This window comes from Oncorhynchus kisutch, linkage group LG20 (genome assembly GCF_002021735.2).
Source record: "Oncorhynchus kisutch isolate 150728-3 linkage group LG20, Okis_V2, whole genome shotgun sequence".
NCBI lineage: Eukaryota > Metazoa > Chordata > Actinopteri > Salmoniformes > Salmonidae > Oncorhynchus > Oncorhynchus kisutch.
Genome location: NC_034193.2, coordinates 40,715,765 through 40,738,637, shown reverse-complemented (window position 1 = coordinate 40,738,637; position 22,873 = coordinate 40,715,765). Strand labels below are relative to the sequence as shown.

At 43.6% G+C, this 22,873-nt stretch overlaps 1 protein-coding gene across 1 annotated transcript in view; it reads left to right on the top strand.

Annotated features, from left to right (window-relative positions):
• The first annotated feature begins 1,014 nt into the window (after window positions 1–1,014).
• Window positions 1,015–22,873, top strand: part of LOC109865904 (voltage-dependent calcium channel gamma-4 subunit-like) — a 32,730-nt gene continuing 10,871 nt past the window's right edge. The window contains exon 1 of the mRNA XM_020454408.2: window positions 1,015–1,546. Coding sequence (XP_020309997.1) covers window positions 1,330–1,546 — 217 coding nt within the window. The 5' untranslated portion in view covers window positions 1,015–1,329. The remainder of the gene's footprint in view (window positions 1,547–22,873) is intronic.

The following is a 22,873-nucleotide window of genomic DNA, read 5'->3' as shown; positions in this document are numbered from 1 at the left end:
CACAGGTGCACCTTGTGCTGGGGACAGTAAAAGGCCACTCTAAAATGTGCAATTTGGTCACACAACACAATACCACAGATGCCTCAAGTTTTGAAGGAGTCGAACATCGTTTTAGAGAATTTGGCAGTATGTTTAACTGGCCTCGCAACCGCAGACCACGTGCATGGCGTTGTGTGGGCGAGCGGTTTGCTGATGTCCACGTTGTGAACAGAGTGCCCCATGGTGGCTGTGGGGTTATGGTGTGGGCAGGCATAAGCTACTGACAACAAACACAATTGCATATTTTTTTCAATGGCAATTTGAATGCACCGAGATACCGTGACGAGATCCTGAGGCCCATTGTTGTGCCATTCATCCGCTACCATCACCTCATGTTTCAGCATGATAATGCACGGCCACACGTCGTAATCATCTGTACACAATTCCTGGAAGCTGAAAATGTCCCAGACATGTCACCCATTGAGCATGTTTGGAATGCTCTGGATTGACGTGTAGGACAGCATGTTCCAGTTCCCACCAATATCCAACAACTTCCAGCCATTGAAGAGGAGTGGGACAACATTCCACAGGTTACAATCAACAGCCTGATCAACTTTATGCAACGGAGATGTGTTGCGCTGCATGAGGCAAATGGTGTCACACCAGATACTGACTGTTTTTTTGATCCACACCCCTACCTTTTTTAAAAAGGTAGCTGTGACTAACAGATGCATATCTGTATTCCCAGTCATGTGAAATTCATAGATTGAAATACATTAAATAGGCCCCAATTTCTGATTTCCTTATATGAACTGTAATTCAGTAAAATCTTAGAAATTGTTGCATGTTGCGTTTATATTTTTGTACAATATATTTTCATATACCCATATGCCTCGATGGCATATATGGGTTTGCCTTGTTTGATATCAGTTATGTTGTATCCTTCTGATGCCGACTCGAGGCCAATCATTGTCGTCTCTCATTGGTTAGCTGAATAGAAGGTGTGGTCTTGGTAGAAGATGTTGGGCTCTTTGGCAAATCAATTCATTTGAGGAGCGAAAGCAATTCCCACATCGAAAAACACCATTCCATTCTTGGGGGTGGAAAACGTCAACCTGTGGAGGAATCAACGACTTCTGCGATGTGAACTTTGGGGAATTAAAACCATGAGAAGCGTGAAGAGGAAAAAGCTCCTGAACTTAAGAAGCACTCCAGTTGAAGTTTACATGAAAGTGATGTTCTAGAAAAAAAAACGGCAACGATAGCCATATTCTGCCGCACCAATTCGCCATATGGTTAGAGCGGGTGCCTCTTTAGTGTGTGTTGTGTTGTGGATTATTATGAGGCGTCATGGCGTGGTGTGACCGTGGCTGTCAGATACTGCTGACCATCGTGGGCGCTTTTTCAGCTTTCAGTCTGATGACAATAGCTATTGGGACCGACTACTGGCTCTATTCTCGGGCGTACATATGTAACGCCACCAATGTCACCACGGACGACATGCAACCCAAGAAAACTAGAGGCGACCTGACGCACTCCGGACTGTGGCGGATTTGTTGTATAGAAGGTACTTTGTCAGCTTTCTGGTCAATTATTTTGAGTTTTTTTTTCTTCATTTGGTTAATATAGGAAAGTTTCTGATGTACGAATCACTTTGTGTTGGGGGCGTTTGGGGAAAAACATAGGTGACAAAACCTTTTCTACACGGAAATAAACTGTCCACGCACAGAGTGAAGTTGTTAGGGCGTTTGATAGAAGCTGGTGTAGGCTACTCCTGCGTGCACGCTCAGTAATTGTGGGAACGTTATACCATTATGTATCCATGTGCGTAATGCAATGTATTAGGACTACTTTATATTTTTGCTTCGGATATGACGTGGCCTCGTTACCATATACTGTACATGCATAATGCACGGCTGTATGGAAATGTTCAATAGAACTAATTCATAGCCTACTCAACCCGTTTATAATCAATGGCTGTTACTTTTAGGAGTGCAAAACTACGAGTTTAACTTCAAACTGTTTAGATGCGCTTCTCCAAACGGAGGTTCTTTGTCCATCCAGTTCAGTGTATGTGATGCTGTTGCTTGGCAACTACACCTAAGCCATTGCTATGGAAACATGAGTGAGATTTAGAAATAGTTATCTGCAAATAGGGTTAACTTTAATCAAATTCAAAGCATGTATGTTTTTCACCAACATGAGATGGAACGAATATGTGAGTTACTTTCTCGTTTCAACATAAGACCTGGGTTGGGCTTTGCTAAGAGAGTTGCACAGCAATGAAAGATTCAGTCAACTTCATTTATAATGTCTACCCATTTGAGCCAGGTGCTGAGAATTGTATCTATCAATACATCTTAATTAATCAATACGATAAATCTGTTCAGTGGTGTCCTTCGATTTGGTCACATCCAGATGAATATAGCATCTAAATGACATAATGGATGTTGGGTCTCTACTTTTTCCCACCAAAACCCAGTTATTTACTCTTCTCCATTGAAGTAGCCACTAGCCAGCTCTTCCAGATTACTTGCGTCATTGTTAGGCGAAATCAACCACGTTAATAAATATGCAGCCGCTAACCGCTGTAGTGTTGCGATGGGGAAATTATTCTCTTGCGAACTGCAAGCGAACTGAAGTGCACTTGCGTAAATTGGCCTGGGGAAAGATGGAGACTTCCACTTATCATTTTGATTATCAAACCTTGCAATTATGAATAGGTAAATATGACTTGTTATTTCTTCTGTAGGTTAGCAAGTGAAGCACAGACACTCACAGAGAGATAGAGGGCGAGAAAAGTCAAGGTTGACGAAAAATACAATTCTCAATCATTGCTATTCCATGTATGTCCACAGCTAGGCAACACAATGTCAAGTGGCAACATTACCCACAATTCTCTTTCCCTTTCTCAACCCTCTACTTTTCTCCAACCCCTAACATGTATGTAGCGAACTATAAATTACTAAATTGACCTCACACTGCTCATCTCTTTAACGACGTGTTCCAAATGGAAAGCTCTTTCTTTAGTGCCTTGTAAAACAAAATGTTCTTAGCTGCGGGAGAGCACAGGGGAGGCTTTTAAGACGCGCACGGAACAACTTGAGTCTTGTTCCCAGCTCGCCTTAAATCAAACAAGAACTCCCACTTAACCAGCGCTTCCCTCCTGTGTCTCTCTCTGTGTCGACGGGAGACGAAATGACGCACTTCAAAGAGAGAGAGAGTGAGCGCGAAAGAGACAAAGTGGGAGGGGTCTTATTTACTTCCTTCTAAGTAGATAAGACACCTGTTGAATGACTGTCATTCTTTCTTTGTTTTTGAATGGCTTTTGATTTTGAGTAGCTATTGTTGCTTTCCAGACTGAATAAGAAAGACTTCTTGATGATAAGGAAGATGATGCATGGGTCTTGTTGGGTGTTTTGCTCTGTGAGGTAATTGTTGAATGATGTTTGTAATAAGCAAAGGGGCTTCGTGAGATACTTTTTATAGCTAGCAAAACACATTTTGGGGGTCTAAAATCATGGTGTTGTTTGTGTACGCAGGTCTACTCGCACACCCGCCAGTCCCCATATGAAAACATTAGTAAAATGTCAAAGAGCTCCTCAGAGATGTAGGCACGAAATGTGCTTCTTGGGCACCAGGAGGAGGTTGCCATGGCAATGCTATGCTGAGTAATAAAGGATGAACTGTTGTCTTGCAGGCAGACAGACAGAGTTTCCACTAGTTACCACAGGCAAAGTCAAAATTGTCTATATCGTAAAAATACATGCAAATATTGTTTTTAAAATTTTTGGTATTAATTTAAGCTTAGGTTAGGCATAAGGTTAGTAGTGTGGTTATGGTTAGATTTAAAATCGCATTTTAAGAAGAGAAATTGTAGAATTAAGCAGGTGTTACGAATCCCTTTGTCCCGGCAGTCTAGGGGGGATGGTATTGAGACCCTTAACATAACTCATGCAAAGTGTAATAGTGACAAAGTAACGGTGAGAACGAATCTGGCATTGTGACAGAATTTACCTTTCGATAATCCGTACCATCAGGTACAGGAACCAGAATGCAAGGAGAACTCCAAGGGCTGGAACTTAGCATAGCCAGGTCATTCTCCAACAAATATTTCACTTCATCCCTCATTATCTTCCTCTTAGAAGCATTGACACGATATGGGTGTTGCTTGATAGGGGCAGCATTTCCAACATTAATGTCATGTTCCAACACATTTGTACGAGTAGGAACGTCATTAAAGAGACATGCAAAACTGTGTAGCAGCCTCACAATATCGTCGGCCTGTCCGTCCGTTAAATGAACCAGACCTGATTGGATAGACAGCAGCATTTCGGAGTTGGGCAATCTAATGCACTGCTGCTGAGTATTGCGCAACTCCAATCCATCAACAATATGACAGTCCACTATCCTATGATACAGCAGTTCCTTCTGCTGTTTTTGAACTATCTAACTGGTTGATGGGTCGGGTGTGATATGCTTTCAACATGTTAATGTGGCACATACGAGATTGGTGTTTTCAGGAGTTTGAAGCACATTCAGTTTCACTTCATTTATTTTCAATGAAATACAGACCAGAGAAACGAGCTGACAGTGAAGATCCGTGAACAGGCAATAACACCAGTACTTGGTCACCCGGCTGTAATGGACGAGAAACAGCCTGTTTATCATAGTGTCTTTTCATACTCCTCTGTGAGGAAGACAGAGCTTCCTTTGCGAGAGCACAGGCTTGGTGTAGGCGCTCACGATAGCAACTAACATAGTCCAACACATTCTCATCTCCTGTACACAACTCTTGGGACAAAAACTGTTCTTTAAGGACTTTCATTGGTCCTCTCACTGTGTGACCAAACACTAGTTCAGCCGGGCTGAACCCTAGAGACTCCTGTACAGTTTCACGAGCAGCAAACAAAACTAGAGGAACTCCCTCATCCCAATCTTTCTCAGATTTCATAACAATATTTACATAGCATAGACTTCAGTGTCTGATGCCATCTTTCAAGCGCACCCTGAGACTCTGGGTGATATGCGCTTGCCACACGGTGCGTAATTGACAAGGATTTTAACACCTGTTTGAAGAGCTTTGATAGGAAATTGGTACCTTGATCACTTTGTGTCACCTTAGGTAACCCAAATGTCGTGAAGAATTTAATTAAGGCTTTACTCACTACCGGGGCTGTAATCCTTCGCAGAGGAATGGCCTCGGGATATCTTGTTGCCATACACATAATCGTTAACAGAAACTGGTTACCCGATTTTGTCTTCGGTAACGATCCAAGACAACATGTTCGAATGGTTCACCTATGACAGGTATTGGACAAAGAGGAGCGGGAGGAATAACCTGATTTGGTTTTCCTGTTATCTGACATTGTGGCATGTCCGACAGAACTGAGCCACATCTTGTTTTAAACCTGGCCGAAAGAAATGTTGAAGGATCCGATCATAAGTCTTTGTGAGGGATAACGCATATTGTCGAAAGGCTGTCGGAATCACTATTTGGTAAACAGCATTCCAATCTCCGTCCACGTCTACGCTGTCGGAATCACTATTTGGGAAACAGCATTCCAATCTCCGTCCACGTCTACATGGGATGTCCATTTGCGCATGAGGAGATTACCATCAATGAAGTACGCCACATTCTTCTTCTTTACCTCTTCCAATGAGACAACACTAGAAAAACATTTAGCAAGCTTGGTGTCAACCTTTTGGTTAGCAATCAGCTGCTCACGAGTGACTGGTAACTGTATTGCATCAGCAATAAGTTCAACATACTTCGATTCTTCCCTGGGCTGTTTGTCAGAGGTGATCAGCTTCCCAGAGGTAGCACACAACCCATCCTCTTGATCAACCTCAGATTTGTCGAACACTGTTCTGTTCAATCACGTCACCCACTTGTCGTGCCTGAGCACGAGTGACAGCACAAGCGGGGAACACATGTGGAAAACTCTGTGCCAGCTCATTGGAGAGAGAGTGGTCACTTATATCCAACACTTCCAATACGGGTATTACCTTTCCTCCGGCAATATCATCACCCATTATAAAGGTCACACCTTTTACTGGCAAACTAGGACGTACCCCCACTCTGAATATTCCATTGATTAACTCAGAGTGTAATTTCACAAAGTGCAATGGCACTGGGACAAAACCCATTTCAATACCCTGAACTAACACACTGGAACCACAGTATGTATCGTCAGATAAGGGCAACACATCAGACAATATACACGACTGCGCCACACCAGTATCTCTAAGGATTTTAACCGGACGCTGAGATGCTTCGTCATTCGCTAGGGACACAAACCCCCTCGAAAATGAAAGGTTCATAACTGCGGTCGGGGACTGAGACTTTCAAACTGCAGTTACCCTGAGGCACCTGTTTAGTTTCAGACCTCACAACCGTACGAATAAGCCCAACACCTGTTGGCGGCTTGGCACGAAGAGGCATCCCTTGTTTGTGTTTTAGCAGGAAGCAATCATTAATCATATGTCCCACTTTATGGCAATAGAAACAGGGACGCTCATTCTTCTGGCGTGCTTGATATACTACTGCTGGCTGACTAGGGCTAAAAGTAGGCAATTCAGTGGCTCTACTCTCAGTATGAGCCGCAAATGCACTCGTGCTTCAACACAAACTCGTCTGCCAACACAGACGCTTCTGACAGGGAGGATACTTTGTTAGTTTAGGTAAACTACAATGCGTTCGGGTAAGACATTTCTGAACTCTTCCAACAAGATTAACTCCCGGAGAGAGTTGAAATCAGTTACCTTACTAGCAGTATGCCATTTATCAAACAGATTTCCCTTGTCTCTAGCAAGTTCCACCAAGTGCCTTGGTACCTTTGTTCAGAGAGTCAATCTGCCTACTAATGGCAAAAGTGTTGGAAGCTCCAGTTGGTGAGGACGGCTCACTCACATTCACAGCAGGAACGAAGGCTAGCCTCGCTGTCTCTGCCTCCAGTTCCATCTGGCGCATTTTGAACTCCAACTGCCGTTGTTCTCTGTCTACCTCAATTGTACACATCTCCAACTCTTAACTGCCTCTGTTCTCGCTCTTTTTCCTTTTCCTGCCTCAATTTTACACATCTCCAACTGGAGAGTCTCTCGCCTAATTTGGGCTCTCTCTTCCGCCTCCAGTTGGAACTGTATTGACCGGACATCCCTCCTGGCATCACCGGTTGACTGTGGGGAGAGTGGATCAAAACGGGGCAATGTGGCTGGAGCTTTAGCCTCGCCCTCATTCTCAGACACCAACGGGCTTAGAGGAGCAGCAACCTCCCCTACAGGGGTAGTAGGCTCAGGCAGTGGTAACACAAGCACCTGCTCTTCCAACAAAACTTTTAGCACTAGCTGTTTAACCGCCACCTTAACTACACTCTGCGGAATCGATACAGAATAATGGTCAGCCAAGGTCATTAAATTAACTCTACAACGTTTGTCAAAAACCTCCCACGAAGGGTTATCCAAAAAGGATTTCAAATCAAAAGTAGCCATCTTGCACTACTACCAAACAAGAGCCAACAAACAGCAAATACTAATGCTACATCAGCTATGACACTCAACACTCAACTAGAGCGGCATGGGTATCAGTAATGACATATCCCGGATGAGCCCCCACTTATGTTATGAATCCCTTTTGCCCGGCAGTCTAGGGGGGGGGGTGGTAACAAGACCCGTCACATAACTCATGCAAATTATAATAGTGACAAAGTAAAAGTGCAAACAAAAAAACCACAGACAATTACCGTCAAATACTCAGGGTGGGGGGGGGACCCAAGGAAAGAAACAAATATCCAAAAACATCCCTAAGATAGACTAGCCTACTTCAATACAGCTAACTAACTAACCAAAAATACAGTGGGTGGTCCGCCCAGTTCTTACAAGTGTATTTAGACTAAGTTTACCTACGGGTGGTGTATGCCCATGGGCGACTTGTCTTGGTACCCCCTTTTCCCACCATTAAACAAACAGTTAAACACCATAACAGGACAATACTCACAGTTGGGGACAGAGTGACATGTAGGTGCAAAAAACAAAAGAGAGATTGAGCTCCAGAGGAACCAACTGAATGGGGTTTTAAACCAAGGGAAAAGGGATGTGATTGGGTAATGGAAACAGGAGGTGTGTCTTATGATTGATGACTGCATGGTGACTGATTGGGGAATGATGATTGCCACCTGTGAGGAGGGGAGAAGGAGAGAAAAGAAATACACACACACACAGGATACCTGTATCCGTAACAGCAGGGTATATGACTTTGTGGCTGTGGTAACTAGTGATGACTGACAGACGCTCTCCCCTACTCACCCGCTTCTCTCTGTTAGCTCTTTCTGCACATCTCCATCAGTTAAAAAACCACTTAGCGCACGGATCCTGCTAGCGGGATCAAATTCGACAACATCCGGTGAAATTGCAGTGTGTCAAATTCAAAAGCGTACAATCTTGATAATCAAACTCCGTTGTCAGATTTCAAAAAGGCTTTACGGCATTGTCTGAGGACAGCGCTTCACATTAACACATTTTCCAATCCAGCACAGGCGTCACAAAATCAAAATAGCGATAAAATAAATCACTTACTTTTGAAGATCTTCCTCTGTTTCTAATCCCAAGGGCCCCAGCTACACAATAAATGGTTGTTTTTGTTCGATAAAGTCCTTCTTTATATACCAAAAGCGCCGTTTAGTTGGCGCCATTGAATTCAATAATACACTCCTTCAACATGCATACAAAGGATTCCAAAAAGTTACCAGCAAAGTTCATACCAACAAGTAAAACAATGTTTTATATTAATCATCAGGTTGTCTAATATCTAAATAAACGATAATATTTCATATGGAGAATACTATGTTCAATAGCAAAGGAAAAGAACGAAGAGCGCGCCCTCAATCACTCACGCAAAAAGACTACTTTTTAGTAGTTTAAGGCACTGGTTTAGTAGTTTAAGGCACTGGTTTAAGGCACAGGTTTAAGGCACTGCATCACAGTGCTTGAGGTGTTACTACAGCTGCGAGTTCGATCCCAGGCTGTATCACAGCTGGCTGTGACAGGGAGACCCATGAGGCAGCCCTGCTTCGTCCAGGTTAGGGGAGGGTTTGGCCAGCCAGGATTTCCTTGTTCCATCGCGCTCTAGCTACTCCTTGTGGCAGGCTGGGTGCCTGCAAGCTGACTTCAGTCACCAGTTGTACAGTGTTTCCTCCGACACATTGATGCGGCTGGCTTCTGGGTTAAGCGACCAGTGTGTCAAGAAGCAGTGCGACTTGGCAGGGTCATGTTTCGGAAGATGCCTGGATCTCGACCGTCGCCTATCCTGAGTCCGTACAGGTGTTGCAGCGATGGGACAATACTAACTACCAATTGGGGAGAAAAATGGGTAAAAGTACAAAAAAATAAAATAAATCAAATCTAGCAGTAATGCGAGCTGGGGTCGGCAGACACTGAGGAATCTTTTGTTGTTACATTTGTTTAATTATTGGAGTTGCTCGCAGTGTGAGTGAAGTGGATACATTGTATCTTTTCATTGTTAGAACCAAGAGCACAGGCCAGTCTGGCTATGAAGCCAACCTGGTCTCAGAGCATTTCATATATTATTCCTTATGTATATTCGAAACACTCCATTTAGTATGGTATGTTTTCATTTGTGGATATCCATCACCCATTTTGTATGATATACAAATTTTTATTTGTAACATATGTTACAAATTTGCGTATATATGTATACATGTTACCAATTCAAGCTAGGTGGCTAACATTAGCTAGCTTGCTAATGTAAGCTAATCTAGGGGTTAGGGCTAAGGTTAAGTTTAGGAGTTAAGGTTAAGGGTAGGGTTAGCTAAATGGTTAAGGTTAGGGGAAGGGTTAGCTAAGAAGTTGCAAAGTAGATAAAATGTAGCAAGTAGTTGAAAAGTTGCTAATTAGCTAAAATGCAAAAGTTTTATCCGTGATGACATTTGAACTCGCAACCTTTGGGTTGCTAGACGTTCGCGTTATATGCCCGCCCAACCACCCTACTTTCGTTTTGCCTAAAGTAACTATCTTATGCAACCATACTAAACGTCACATATCATACTAATTTGAGTGTCCCTGATTTAGATTACTTTGTTACGTGTAGTCTATGAGACTAGGCTAGTCACGCAGCCTCAGTGCCATAGAGGGAAAGCGGAGCATATCGACAGTCATACTTGCACCTTTATGTCGCTGAAAACCCCGTCTCACATTTTATATAATTTCATAAACCATGTCGAAGGCCATATTAAACTACTAATGGGCCGCTGATTGTTGTTTTGATAAACTACTTAGCTAAACTGGCTAGCTAAACATCCTGGTAACTTGACCAATAGTCTATGCACAAATGTTAATTGCACAGGAAGAATGGAAAAGGAAAAGATAGCCTACTCAAAGGAATGTGCTTCAAAGGTAAGATGCCATATGCCTAATATAAATCATTCAAAACTATATCTTAATAAAAATCTATATTTTTCCGGTGTTCCTTCAATTATTTTCTAAGTTCGGAGCAGTGTGTGTGTGTGTGTGTGTGTGTGTGTGTGAACGAGTGAGTGAGACCTTGAGTCCATAATTGATTGAGAGTACTGCCCTGTATCCAACGCTACAGTGTACATCAGAACCAATGCTAATTATATCTCCCTCTAAATCTCCTGGGTAAATCATGACTCTGTACTCTGTAGCTGATACGCACATAGACACTTCTATAGGCCGAGCGATACCTCCTTAGGGTTTTGTTAGAACATTGGGCTACAATTCATGTCAAGAGAGAGTGATGCGAGTCTGTGTGTGTAAGAGAGAGAGAGGATGTGTGTGTGAGAGAGGGAGTAAGTGAAAGAGAGAAGGTGTGTGAGGGAGGTAGAGTAAGTATGTGTGAAATATACAGCGTAAAGTTATCTGAAGAGTAAGTTAAAGATGGTTTCATAGTGTGTTTCTCCCTTACTGCCACAATGATATGCAGATCAATATGCATTTATATTCCGGACCTTACTACATTCCTCCTGCTAAATGACAGGTAGGCCTTTGGATATGAGGAAATCATCTATTTTCTGCAGTAGGGATAGCCTATTCTATACTGAACAAAAATATAAATGCAACATGTAAAGTGTTGGTCCCATGTTTCATGAGCTGAAATAAAAAGATCCCAGAAATGTTCCATGCGCACAAAAAGCTTATTTCTCTCAATTTGTGCACACATTTGTTTACATCACTGTTAGTGAGCATTTGTCCTTTGTCAAGATAATCCATCCATGACAGGTGCACAGCATGATCATTACACAGGTGCACCTTGTGCTGGAGACAATAAAAGGCCACTAAAATGTGCAGTTTTGTCACAACAATGCCACAGATGTCTGAAGTTGAGTGAGCGTGCAATTGACATGCTGACTGCAGGAATGTCCACCAGAGCTGTTGCCAGATAATTGAATGTTAATTTCTCTACCATAAGCTGCCTCCAATGTTGTTTTTGAGAATTTGGCAGTACATCCAACCAGCCTCACAACCGCAGACCACGTGTAACCATACCACCCCAGGACCTCCAGTAGACAGGACCATCCAGGGTTGGCTGCCATGCCTAGTTGCTTTAGGGAAGGCCAGGTGCACCGGCGAGAGTACCAAATGTTGCAGGAGTGTTAGTCCTCTCAGTCTGGTGAGCGTGTTGGTGGGTTGTAGAGTTGTCTTTTCGTAGGTTGCTGAGTAGGTGGGTGGGTGGAAGGGTGTGAGTAGATGTTGTGTTGAAATGTAGGAGGGTTATCACCTCTGTGTGTTTTTGTTGCTCCCTCGGCAGCTAATGACAGAGAAGCACTGCTGTTGCGTCCGTCCCTGGTCGTATAGCTTGTTGAGTAGAGTGTAGAGTGTAGAGTGGCTATTTGTGTTGAAACACACAAGGGTTGTTACCTCAATGTGTTTCTTGTTGTTCCCTCGGTGGCTAATGACAAAGGGGCCCTGCTGTTGCGTCTAGGGTTGCAATGGGTCGGAAACTTTCCGGTAAATTTCCAGAATTTTGGGGGAAATTTTCCATGTAAAGTTAAACCCGGGAATATGGGGAATTTTGCTTAAATCGATTTTAAAAAGTTAGCTTATAACAGTGAACCTTTTTTTGTGGGTTAACACATAAGGCAATTCTAGGTATTGTGGCATATTTTGGTTAAACTTTCCCCAATTCAATGGAATTGCAACCCTCTGCTTGCATAGTACATTCTTCCATCACATGTACAGCTGATTCTCAAGATCTTGCACACTAATGAGATCCTATTGAGCCCACATTACTACACTGTCTGAGCCAAAGACTACATGTTTTCTGGTAAGTTTTGATTACAATACTGGGTGGAGTGAATATATTTTATATGACATACATGATTTTCTGTTAACTAGTAAATAGTAGCCTACAGCAAAGTGTGTTTAAATCATGTTAACAATTTCTGCTAGTTAGTTTTTGCTACCATGTGGGTTTTAACTTGCTTGAGCCTGCTAACTGAGGAGTGTTAATTCACCTGTTTCCATACATGTTTCATTTTAAAATATTTATTTTATAAAGGAGTTGTTTAATCCAACTGCTTAACTTTTTATATGTACATGGAATTGTATATATTTTTTTTTTAACACATTTTTTTCTTCTAATCTTTACAGGAAAATGCCACGGGCACTATCTGATGTGTGGAGACATTTCACTGCTGCTAATGTAAAAGGAAAAGCTGTGTATATTTGTATATACTCTGCCAAATCATATGTGAAGAATGCAACACAGAGGCAGAATCATCTGACCAAGTGCATAAAGTTTCCACAGCGCTCACAACAAGCAACCTCTGACAAAAGTCCCTCTACTTCTATTCGAGGTGAAAATGATGAATCAGACACCTTATCGATAGCAACAGCTCATGGTCCTCCTGGAATCAGAAGTTTTTTTGACTCAATTGAGGAATGTAGTCAGAGAAATGCTGATGAATATCTTGCTCGAGCTGTGTAATCAACTGGTTTACCTCTGATGCTCACAGGCAATGTGTATTGGAAGAGATTTCTGAATGTTCTTCGCCCAGCATACACCCCTCCATCCAGACAACCTCTCCAACCAGACTTTATCTACTCATTTGCTGGATGCAGAGTTCAAGTGAAGGTCAAGCAAATCATAGAGAAAGCAGACTGTATTGCAACCCTCTCTGATGGGTGGTCGAATGTTCGTGGGCAAGGAATAATGAACTACATCATCTTCACCCCTCTACTACTATTCTACAAGAGCACAGACACAAGGGACAATAGACACACCGGTCTCTACATTGCAGATGAGCTGTCATCAATGACCTTGGACCACAGAAGGTTTTCCACTGGTGACAGACAATGCTGCGAGTCATGCATTGAATCTGCTCCTCAAGGACATCATGGCACTGAAAACAATTAATACACTCTACACAAGAGCCAAGGAAATGGTTAGGTGTGTGAAGGGTCATCAAGTTATAGCAGCAATCTACCTCTCCAAGAAAAGTGAGAAGAATAAGAGCACCACATTGAAGCTGCCCAGCAACACCTGTTGGGTTGGGGTTGTCATGTTGGACAGTCTCCTGGAGGGGAAGGAGTCTCCAAGAAATGGCCATATCACAGTCTGCCGATATGGACAGACCCATCAAGAGGATCCTCCTGGATGATGTATTTTGGGAGAGAGTGGTAAGCAGCCTGAAACTCCTGAAACCTATAGCAGTAGCCATTGCACGGATTGAGGGAGACAATGCCATCCTGTCTGATGTTCAGACTCTGCTTGCAGATGTAAGAGAAGAAATCTGTACTGCCCTGCCCACTTCACTGTTGCTCCAAGCAGAGGAAACTGCAGTTCTGAAATACATCAAAAATCGTGAAGACTTCTGCCTGAAGCCCATACACGCCACAGCGTACATATTGGACTCCAAGTATGCTGGCAAGAGCATCCTGTCTGGTGCAGAGATCAACAAGGCCTATGGTGACATCACTGCTGTGTCTCGCCACCTTGGCCTGGATGAGGGCAAGGTTCTTGGCAGTCTGTCGAAGTACACTTCCAAGCAAGGGCTTTGGGATGGAGATGCAATATGGCAGTCATGCCAACATGTCTTATCAGCCACCTGGTGGAAGGGACTTTGAGGATCTGAGGCTCTTTCCCCTGTTGCTTACATCATCCTCCAAATCCCACCAACATCAGCCGCCTCAGAGCGCAACTGGTCCTTGTTTGGAAACACACACACCAAAGCATGCAACAGGCTGACCAATACAAGGGTTGAAAAATTGGTGGCCGTCCGGGGAAATTTGAGGCTTTTTGAGCCTGACAATGAACCATACTCAACAAAGTTGGAAAGTGACAGTGAAGATGAGGCCTCAGTCTGATGTTCAAGAGGTGGACATTGAGGAGGTCCAGGGAGAAGACGTGGAAGCCTGAGAGGAAGACTTTAGTTTCTAGACTATCATTTTACAGATGTATGTTGAAAACGTTTTTGGGAGATGCAATGGATCATTGGGGATCATTCAATATTCCATTTCTTTTGTTGTTCAGTGAAATCATCCCATGTGAACAATCAACTCATTTAATTAAAGTTTAATTCGTAACTAAATTGTTTTTTTATTGCTATTGGAAGGATTGAATCATTTGCAATTGTCTACTTATGATAAGGTAAAAGGTTTATGTTTGTCTCCATATGATATGGTAAATATATCCAATGCAAAAAACATCTACATTTAAATGGTATTCATATTAATTTGCATATATTTCCGTTAATTCCCATATATTCCCCTTTAATAACCACGGAAAGTTTCCACCTCTGAATATTCCCCAAAATGTGCAACCCTAGTTGCGTACACCCCTGGTCATATAGATTGTTGGGTACAGTGTAGATCTAGTTGAGTTGATATGATGTAGTTGTGGTGTTGTTGGTCCTGTGTGTTTGTCAGAGGCTCGGGCCAAGGTAGGTGTAGGGCCCATGGTCATGGCAACCCTCGTTGTCCGGCGTCGGTGGATAGACTTAAGGTGGAAGGGTCCATGGTCTGTGGCAACTCTTCGCTATTGCCCCTCGTCAGAGACGTGTAGAGGCCCATGGTAGTGGCACCTCTGATGTCTCAGTCCGAGCCTGTGACGTAGTTAAGTCGGTTGTTGTGATGGTTCATGTTGGTTGTGATGAGTTGATGGCTCGGACCAGAAGTTATGTAAGGCCCATGGTCATGGCAACCCTCAGGGGCGGAGGGTCTTTCTCAGATTTTTGGAAGGATCCGTGGTCACGGCAAACCTATTCCATTAGCCGCCGCCGAAGACTCGACAGGGCCCGTGGTCACGGCAGCCCTGTGTCTCATGGCCTGAGCTGTTGTTATGGTTGAATTGTTGGACTGTTCCTGTGATCTTTGTTGAATTTTTTTATTCAACCTTTACAAGTCAGTTAAGAACAAATTCTTATTTACAATGACGCCACCCTTTCAGGTGTGGTGTAATCCATGATGGTGTTGTTGGATGGCGTCCTAATGTGTTGAGTGGAATAGGTTGGTTGGGATGACAGAGACGTAGATGGCGACGGGGCGGTGGAAGAGGAGGGTCATAACCGAGTTGGTATTAGGTGGTTCCGCAATTATAGAGAGATTATTTTGCTGGGTCCATGGGGTGTAGTGTGGATGTCCGGTTGGGTTAACCAATGTTGCTGGATTTAAGGTGTCGTTGTGGTGTGGTCCGTTTTCAGTGGTGTTCCAGTGCTGTCCTGAGATTGCAGGAGGGCTGACTGTGGGATCGTTGAAGGTGGGGAGGTCGTCTCCGTTAGCTGCGAGCAGGTTGATCGTCCGATCTATCCCTTGTCTGGTTCCAGAGTTACAAGTGGGTCTTGGTCTGTAGGGTCCATTTATTCATTGATTATGTGACGTTCCGGATATGAGACGTGGTTGCTGGCCGGAAAATGTTTTTGGGGGCCCGTTGGTGCGTCTCCTTTTACAGGAGGTAGAGGGTCTGAAGGATCATCGTTGACCAGGTAAAGCATCTGGTTGTCCTTCGTAGCGTCTTCGGGATTCAGAGGTAGACGTAGAAGTGCCTGTGTTCCTCATGCTGGGCATGGAGGTCGTTGAAGTCCTGATCGGTAGTCATGTTATTATTGTTATTTTTTTAAGTCAGTCTCCTCTAAGTACTTCGACCAAGGGGTGCTGAGACTGAACATGTGTTCTTCTTTTATAGAGGGCAGGGGCGAGGTCTAATAGGTGTAGAGGATTCCTATTGGTGCATGATGTGTTCATGCACTGAGCATGTGAGGTGTATGGCCGATTCGTCCAATCAGAATGCAGTATCCATAGTGGCTAGTTTGGGATGTCAATGTCATCTGGAGATCCCGTGGTATAGGGATCCTGCGTTATTGAGATGGAGGGCCTGTTCCATTGATTACAATGGTGAAGGCTTGTAGCGTTTCTCCATATGGGAAATTGCATTGGAGCGGGTGCCCTTACCGGGTGCCCTTACCGGGTGCCCTTACCTTTTTGGGTGCTGTTTCCATTGCGGACCAATGATCGGTCCAGGAGGTAAGAGTGCCACTCCGTGTGATTAAAGTGAGCCCTTGGTGGAGTTCCTGAGGGGTGTAGAAGTGTAGGCCTTTCCTATGTCCAGGGGGTGTTTGGGGCAGTTTGCCATAGGTGCCCAGACCAGAGGGTCCATTTTGGAAGTGTTTTGAAGGTCTGTAAAGTCAGGCGTCTATGTTATCGATTTCCCATAGACTTCATTGTAACTGTAGAGAGCGGTGGGCTCTTGTGTTCTGTTGGCCTTGGTTCTTCGTGAGTGTGGGTTAGGGTCCTGGGGCTATAGGGGGTATATGTATCCTATGTTGGGGTTGGAACCAGCCCAGAGTTTTGTTCTTGTGAGGTGTTTTTCAATTTTTCCAATGCTGTTGAAGTTGGGTGACTGTGTCACCGTTCTCCCATGTAATGCTATGTAATGTGTTAGAGAGAGGTGCACTCCAGCTGTGTTCTGTTGGTTTTAAATTGGAGTGTGGGCCGCTTTTGGGCCCATGGGATGTCTGGGGCAGTGGCCCACAATGTTGGGGTTGTGCCCAGACCAGGCGGCCTAGTTTGGAGGCGTTTTAGGGGTCTCTCAATCCCTTTCAAGTTGGGTGTCCTGGTCATAGCTTTCTCATTGATTTCCATTGTGACAGTGGAGACTGTTTGGTGGTTGTTGCTCCAAACTGCAAAATGCTTACGAGCCCCTTCCCAACAATGCAGAGTTATAAAGTAAGAACATTTTCAAATAAAAATATAAATAGTAACACTCTAAATAACAATAATTTTGCTACAGTGCCTTGCGAAAGTATTCGGCCCCCTTGAACTTTGCGACCTTTTGCCACATTTCAGGCTTCAAACATAAAGATATAAAACTGTATTTTTTTGTGAAGAATCAACAACAAGTGGGACACAATCATGAAGTGGAATGACATTTATTGGATATTTCAAATGTTTTTAACAAATCAAAAACTGAAAAATTGGGCGTGCAAAATTATTCAGCCCCTTTACTTTCAGTGCAGCAAACTCTCTCCAGAAGTTCAGTGAGGATCTCTGAATGATCCAATGTTGACCTAAATGACTAATGATGATAAATACAATCCACCTGTGTGTAATCAAGTCTCCGTATAAATGCACCTGCACTGTGATAGTCTGAGGTCCGTTAAAAGCGCAGAGAGCATCATGAAGAACAAGGAACACACCAGGCAGGTCCAAGATACTGTTGTGAAGAAGTTTAAAGCCGGATTTGGATACAAAAAGATTTCCCAAGCTTTAACATCCCAAGGAGCACTGTGCAAGCGATAATATTGAAATGGAAGGAGTATCAGACCACTGCAAATCTACCAAGACCTGGCCGTCCCTCTAAACTTTCAGCTCATACAAGGAGAAGACTGATCAGAGATGCAGCCAAGAGGCCCATGATCACTCTGGAGGAACTGCAGAGATCTACAGCTGAGGTGGGAGACTCTGTCCATAGGACAACAATCAGTCGTATATTGCACAAATCTGGCCTTTATGGAAGAGTGGCAAGAAGAAAGCCATTTCTTAAAGATATCCATAAAAAGTGTCGTTTAAAGTTTGCCACAAGCCACCTGGGAGACACACCAAACATGTGGAAGAAGGTGCTCTGGTCAGATGAAACCAAAATTGAACTTTTTGGCAACAATGCAAAACGTTATGTTTGGCGTAAAAGCAACACAGCTCATCACCCTGAACACACCATCCCCACTGTCAAACATGGTGGTGGCAGCATCATGGTTTGGGCCTGCTTTTCTTCAGCAGGGACAGGGAGGATGGTTAAAATTGATGGGAAGATGGATGGAGCCAAATACAGGACCATTCTGGAAGAAAACCTGATGGAGTCTGCAAAAGACCTGAGACTGGGACGGAGATTTGTCTTCCAACAAGACAATGATCCAAAACATAAAGCAAAATCTACAATGGAATGGTTCAAAAATAAACATATCCAGGTGTTAGAATGGCCAAGTCAAAGTCCAGACCTGAATCCAATCGAGAATCTGTGGAAAGAACTGAAAACTGCTGTTCACAAATGCTCTCCATCCAACCTCACTGAGCTCGAGCTGTTTTGCAAGGAGGAATGGGAAAAAATGTCAGTCTCTCGATGTGCAAAACTGATAGAGACATACCCCAAGTGACTTACAGCTGTAATCGCAGCAAAAGGTGGCGCTACAAAGTATTAACTTAAGGGGGCTGAATAATTTTGCACGCCCAATTTTTCTGTTTTTGATTTGTTAAAAAAGTTTGAAATATCCAATCAATGTCGTTCCACTTCATGATTGTGTCCCACTTGTTGTTGATTCTTCACAAAAAAAATACAGTTTTATATCTTTATGTTTGAAGCATGAAATGTGGCAAAAGGTCGCAAAGTTCAAGGGGGCCGAATACTTTCGCAAGGCACTGTATATACAAGGAGTCAATGTGCAGGGGTATTTATTATTTCAACATTTATTTAACTAGGCAAGTCAGATAAGAACAAATTGTTATTTACAACGACGGCCGTCCAAACCCTAACCACGCTGGGCCAATTGTGTGGCACCCTATGGGACTCCCAATCACGGCCGGTTGTGATACAGCCTGGAATTGAACCAGGGTTTGTAGTGACACCTCTAGCACTGAGATGCAGTGACTTAGACCGCTGTGCCACTTGGGAGCATATTAGGTATTAGGTGGTAGTTGAGGTAATATGTAGATGTAGGTTGGGGTAAAAGTGACTATGCAATCAGGATAGATAATAAACAAAGTAGTAGCAGCGTATGTGGAGAGTGTGTGGGTGTGCTTTGTGTGTGTATCAGTGTGAATGTGTGGGTAGAGTCCAGTGAGTGTCCGGGTAGCCATTAAAGTCACTGATTGTCCATAGATTCCACTCACCTGGTGTCCTGAATCAGTTCCTGATTAGAGGGGAAGAATACAAATCTGCACTGTCTTGGAGATACCAATCATAGACGTGTAGAATCACCACACACAGACAAATAAACCACTTAAAAGACATGTTTACATTACTATCTTGTCTCATAAATGATTGATATCTGTTTTAGAGTGAATTAAGTCCAAGCGTGAAGTAAGTCCTTGTTCATTCGCACACTTGACTTGAGTTCCCAACCTCTGGTTGAGGCAGCAATTTCAGTGGAAAGTGAGAAACGTTTCAATATTCATGTCACCGACATGTTTTATTCTCTTAAGAGTGCAAAGAAGATTTTCTTAACCAAGAGTCAAACTCTTTGAATGGAAGATGCCTTGGGGCTGAAGAACATCAGAACTCTTTTATGGGTGTGCAGACTGACTTTCCTGTCTTTCCTGTTTCAAATATGGGGGTGAAACTAAGCTTGCTACATCTAGGGGACCGAGGTCTACCTAAATCATCCATAATCTGATATAATTTCACATTTCATTTCACGTGAGAAGTCAGTTAAGCAATGCATGTGACCTTATGGCAGACATTGTTCTCCACAGGGTTCAGGCTAAGCTTGGTCAGCCAGTCCAAGCAGGTTATCAATGTTCATAGATAGTGACCTAAACGACATTATTATTATTATTTTTTACAAACTGGTAATATCAAATGAAAAGTGTCCAAACAAACACAGAAAAACTCTTCCGGGATGGGAGGCTACTCAATTTACCACTCACTCTACCATTGCCTGTCAATCACTTGTACCTACCTGTAAGCAATGGTTGGAACCGGTTCAGGGAACAGAACAGAAAATAACACATTTGTAGTAACAGAATCAGAACCGTGAACGAAAGTGATCTATACTGTTCCGGAACAGAACCGTTCTTTTAAAAGCATGGGAACCAGTTAATAACGTTCTTTTACAGCTTCTAATCCCAAGCCATAAGACTGCATAAGAATCCCAAGACATAAGACTATTAATTTAGGATTTTCTTATTTAGTTCATGTAGTAAATATTTTCTTAACCAACAATGCAGTTAAGAAAATCGAGTTAAGGGCTTGTAATTAAGCATTTCACGGTAAGGTCTACATCTGTTGTATTCGGCGCATGTGACAAAGTTTTAAGTTCCGGGCACTTTTTGCAGTCCCACAAAAAAAACCACAACAATGCGCCTATGCAAAGCCCTTACCCTGTCACTCAGAAACGGATTCCAGTGTCTACCTGACCTGGAAATCTTTGCCAATGTGTGTAGTCTACCTGTCCCTCCCCCTCCGAAACTACTGTAGTCTACTGAAGTTGCAAGCGGGATTCATAAATTAGGGTGAAGTTATTTATTTAATTCTAATGAACTTTTTCAATGCTAGTTAAGGATAATATAGTTATCACGTTTCACATTGGATTTATTAACTACAAAAAGGTAAGACGTGTTTTTAATTCTGGTGCCGCTCTGCACACACAGCTTGTTAGCTAGCTAGCTCGCTCTGGTTCAACATTTAGCCAACTCTCTGAAGTTCATTCATTCAAAGTTCCTCCATAGAAGCTGCTCTTCTGTAGGTATAATTATGTGGGCCTAATTCAGATAATGAATGTCAATAATGCCCAGCTCTTCAAGCCAAGCCTCCTCCAACATCTCTCGCTCTTTCCCCATACGCAAAATTTCTGCCGCATCTCGAGCACTACAGTTGTCTGTCCATCGCACATGTAAACAACTATAGATTGCCCACTCCATAGTAAGCCGTCTATCCGCACTGATTGGTGAATTATTTTAATGTTGAACTAAATGTAAACATTTCAGAGGTTTAAAAAGGAATAGAATGGAACAATATAGCGGCAGGTAGACTAGTGGTTAGAGCATTGGGCCAGTAACCGAAAGGTTGCTAGATCAAATCCCTGAGCTGATAAGGTAAAAAGCTGTAGTTCTGCCCCTGAACAAGGGCAGTTAACCCACTGTTTCTAGGCTGTCATTGTAAATAAGAATTTGTTCTTAACTGACTTGCCTAGTTAAATAAAAAATTATATACACTGCTAAAAAAAATACATAGTTTACATAGTTGAATGTGCTGACAACAAAATCACACAAAAATTATCAATGGAAATCAAATGTATCAACCCATGGAGGTCCGGATTTGGAGTCACACTCAAAATTAAAGTGGAAAACCACACTACAGGCTGATCCAACTTTGATGTAATGTCCTTAAAACAAGTCAAAATGAGGCTCAGTAGTGCGTGTGGCCTCCACGTGCCTGTATGACCTCCCTACAACACCTGGGCATGCTCCTGATGAGGTGGCGCATGGTCTCCTTGAGGGATCTCCTCCCAGACCTGGACTAAAGCATCCGCCAACTCCTGGACAGTCTGTGGTGCAACGTGGCGTTGGTGGATGGAGCGAGACATGATGTCCCAGATGTGCTCAATTGGATTCAGGTCTGGGGAACGGGCGGGCCAGTCCATAGCATCAATGCCTTCCTCTTGCAGGAACTGCTGACACACTCCAGCCACATGAGGTCTAGCATTGTCTTGCATTAGGAGGAACCCAGGGCCAACCGCACCAGCATATGGGCTCACAAGGGGTCTGAGGATCTCATCTCGGTACCTAATGGCAGTCAGGCTACTTCTGGCGAGCACATGGAGAGCTGTGCGGCCCCCCAAAGAAATGCCACCCCACACCATGACTAACCCACCGCCAAACCGGTGGGTTGATGTTGCAGGCAGCAGAATGTTCTCCACGGCGTCTCCAGACTCTGTCACGTCTGTCACATGTGCTCAGTGTGAACCTGCTTTCATCTGTGAAGAGCACAGGGCGCCAGTGGCGAATTTGCCAATCTTGGTGTTCTCTGGCAAATGCCAAACATCCTGCACGGTGTTGGGCTGTAAGCACAACCCCCACCTGTGGACATCGGGCCCTCATACCACCCTCATGGAGTCTGTTTCTGACCATTTGAGCAGACACATGCACATTTGTGGCCTGCTGGAGGTCATTTTGCAGGGCTCTGGCAGTGCTCCTCCTGCTCCTCCTTGCACAAAGGCGGAGGTAGTGGTCCTGCTGCTGGGTTGTTGCCCTCCTACGGCCTCCTCCACGTCTCCTGATGTACTGGCCTGTCTCCTGGTAGCGCCTCCATGTTCTGGACACTATGCTGACAGACACAGCAAGCCTTCTTGCCACAGCTCGCATTGATGTGCCATCCTGGATGAGCTGCACTACCTGAGCCACTTGTGTGGGTTGTAGACTCTGTCTCATGCTACCACTAGAGTGAAAGCACCGCCAGCATTCAAAAGTGACCAAAACATCAGCCAGGAAGCATAGGAACTGAGAAGTGGTCTGTGGTCACCACCTGCAGAACCACTCCTTTATTGGGGGTGTCTTGCTAATTGCCTATAATTTCCACCTGTTGTCTATTCCATTTGCACAACAGCATGTGAAATGTATTGTCAATCAGTGTATATACACTGCTCAAAAAAATGAAGGGAACACTTAAACAACACAATGTAACTCCAAGTCAATCACACTTCTGTGAAATCAA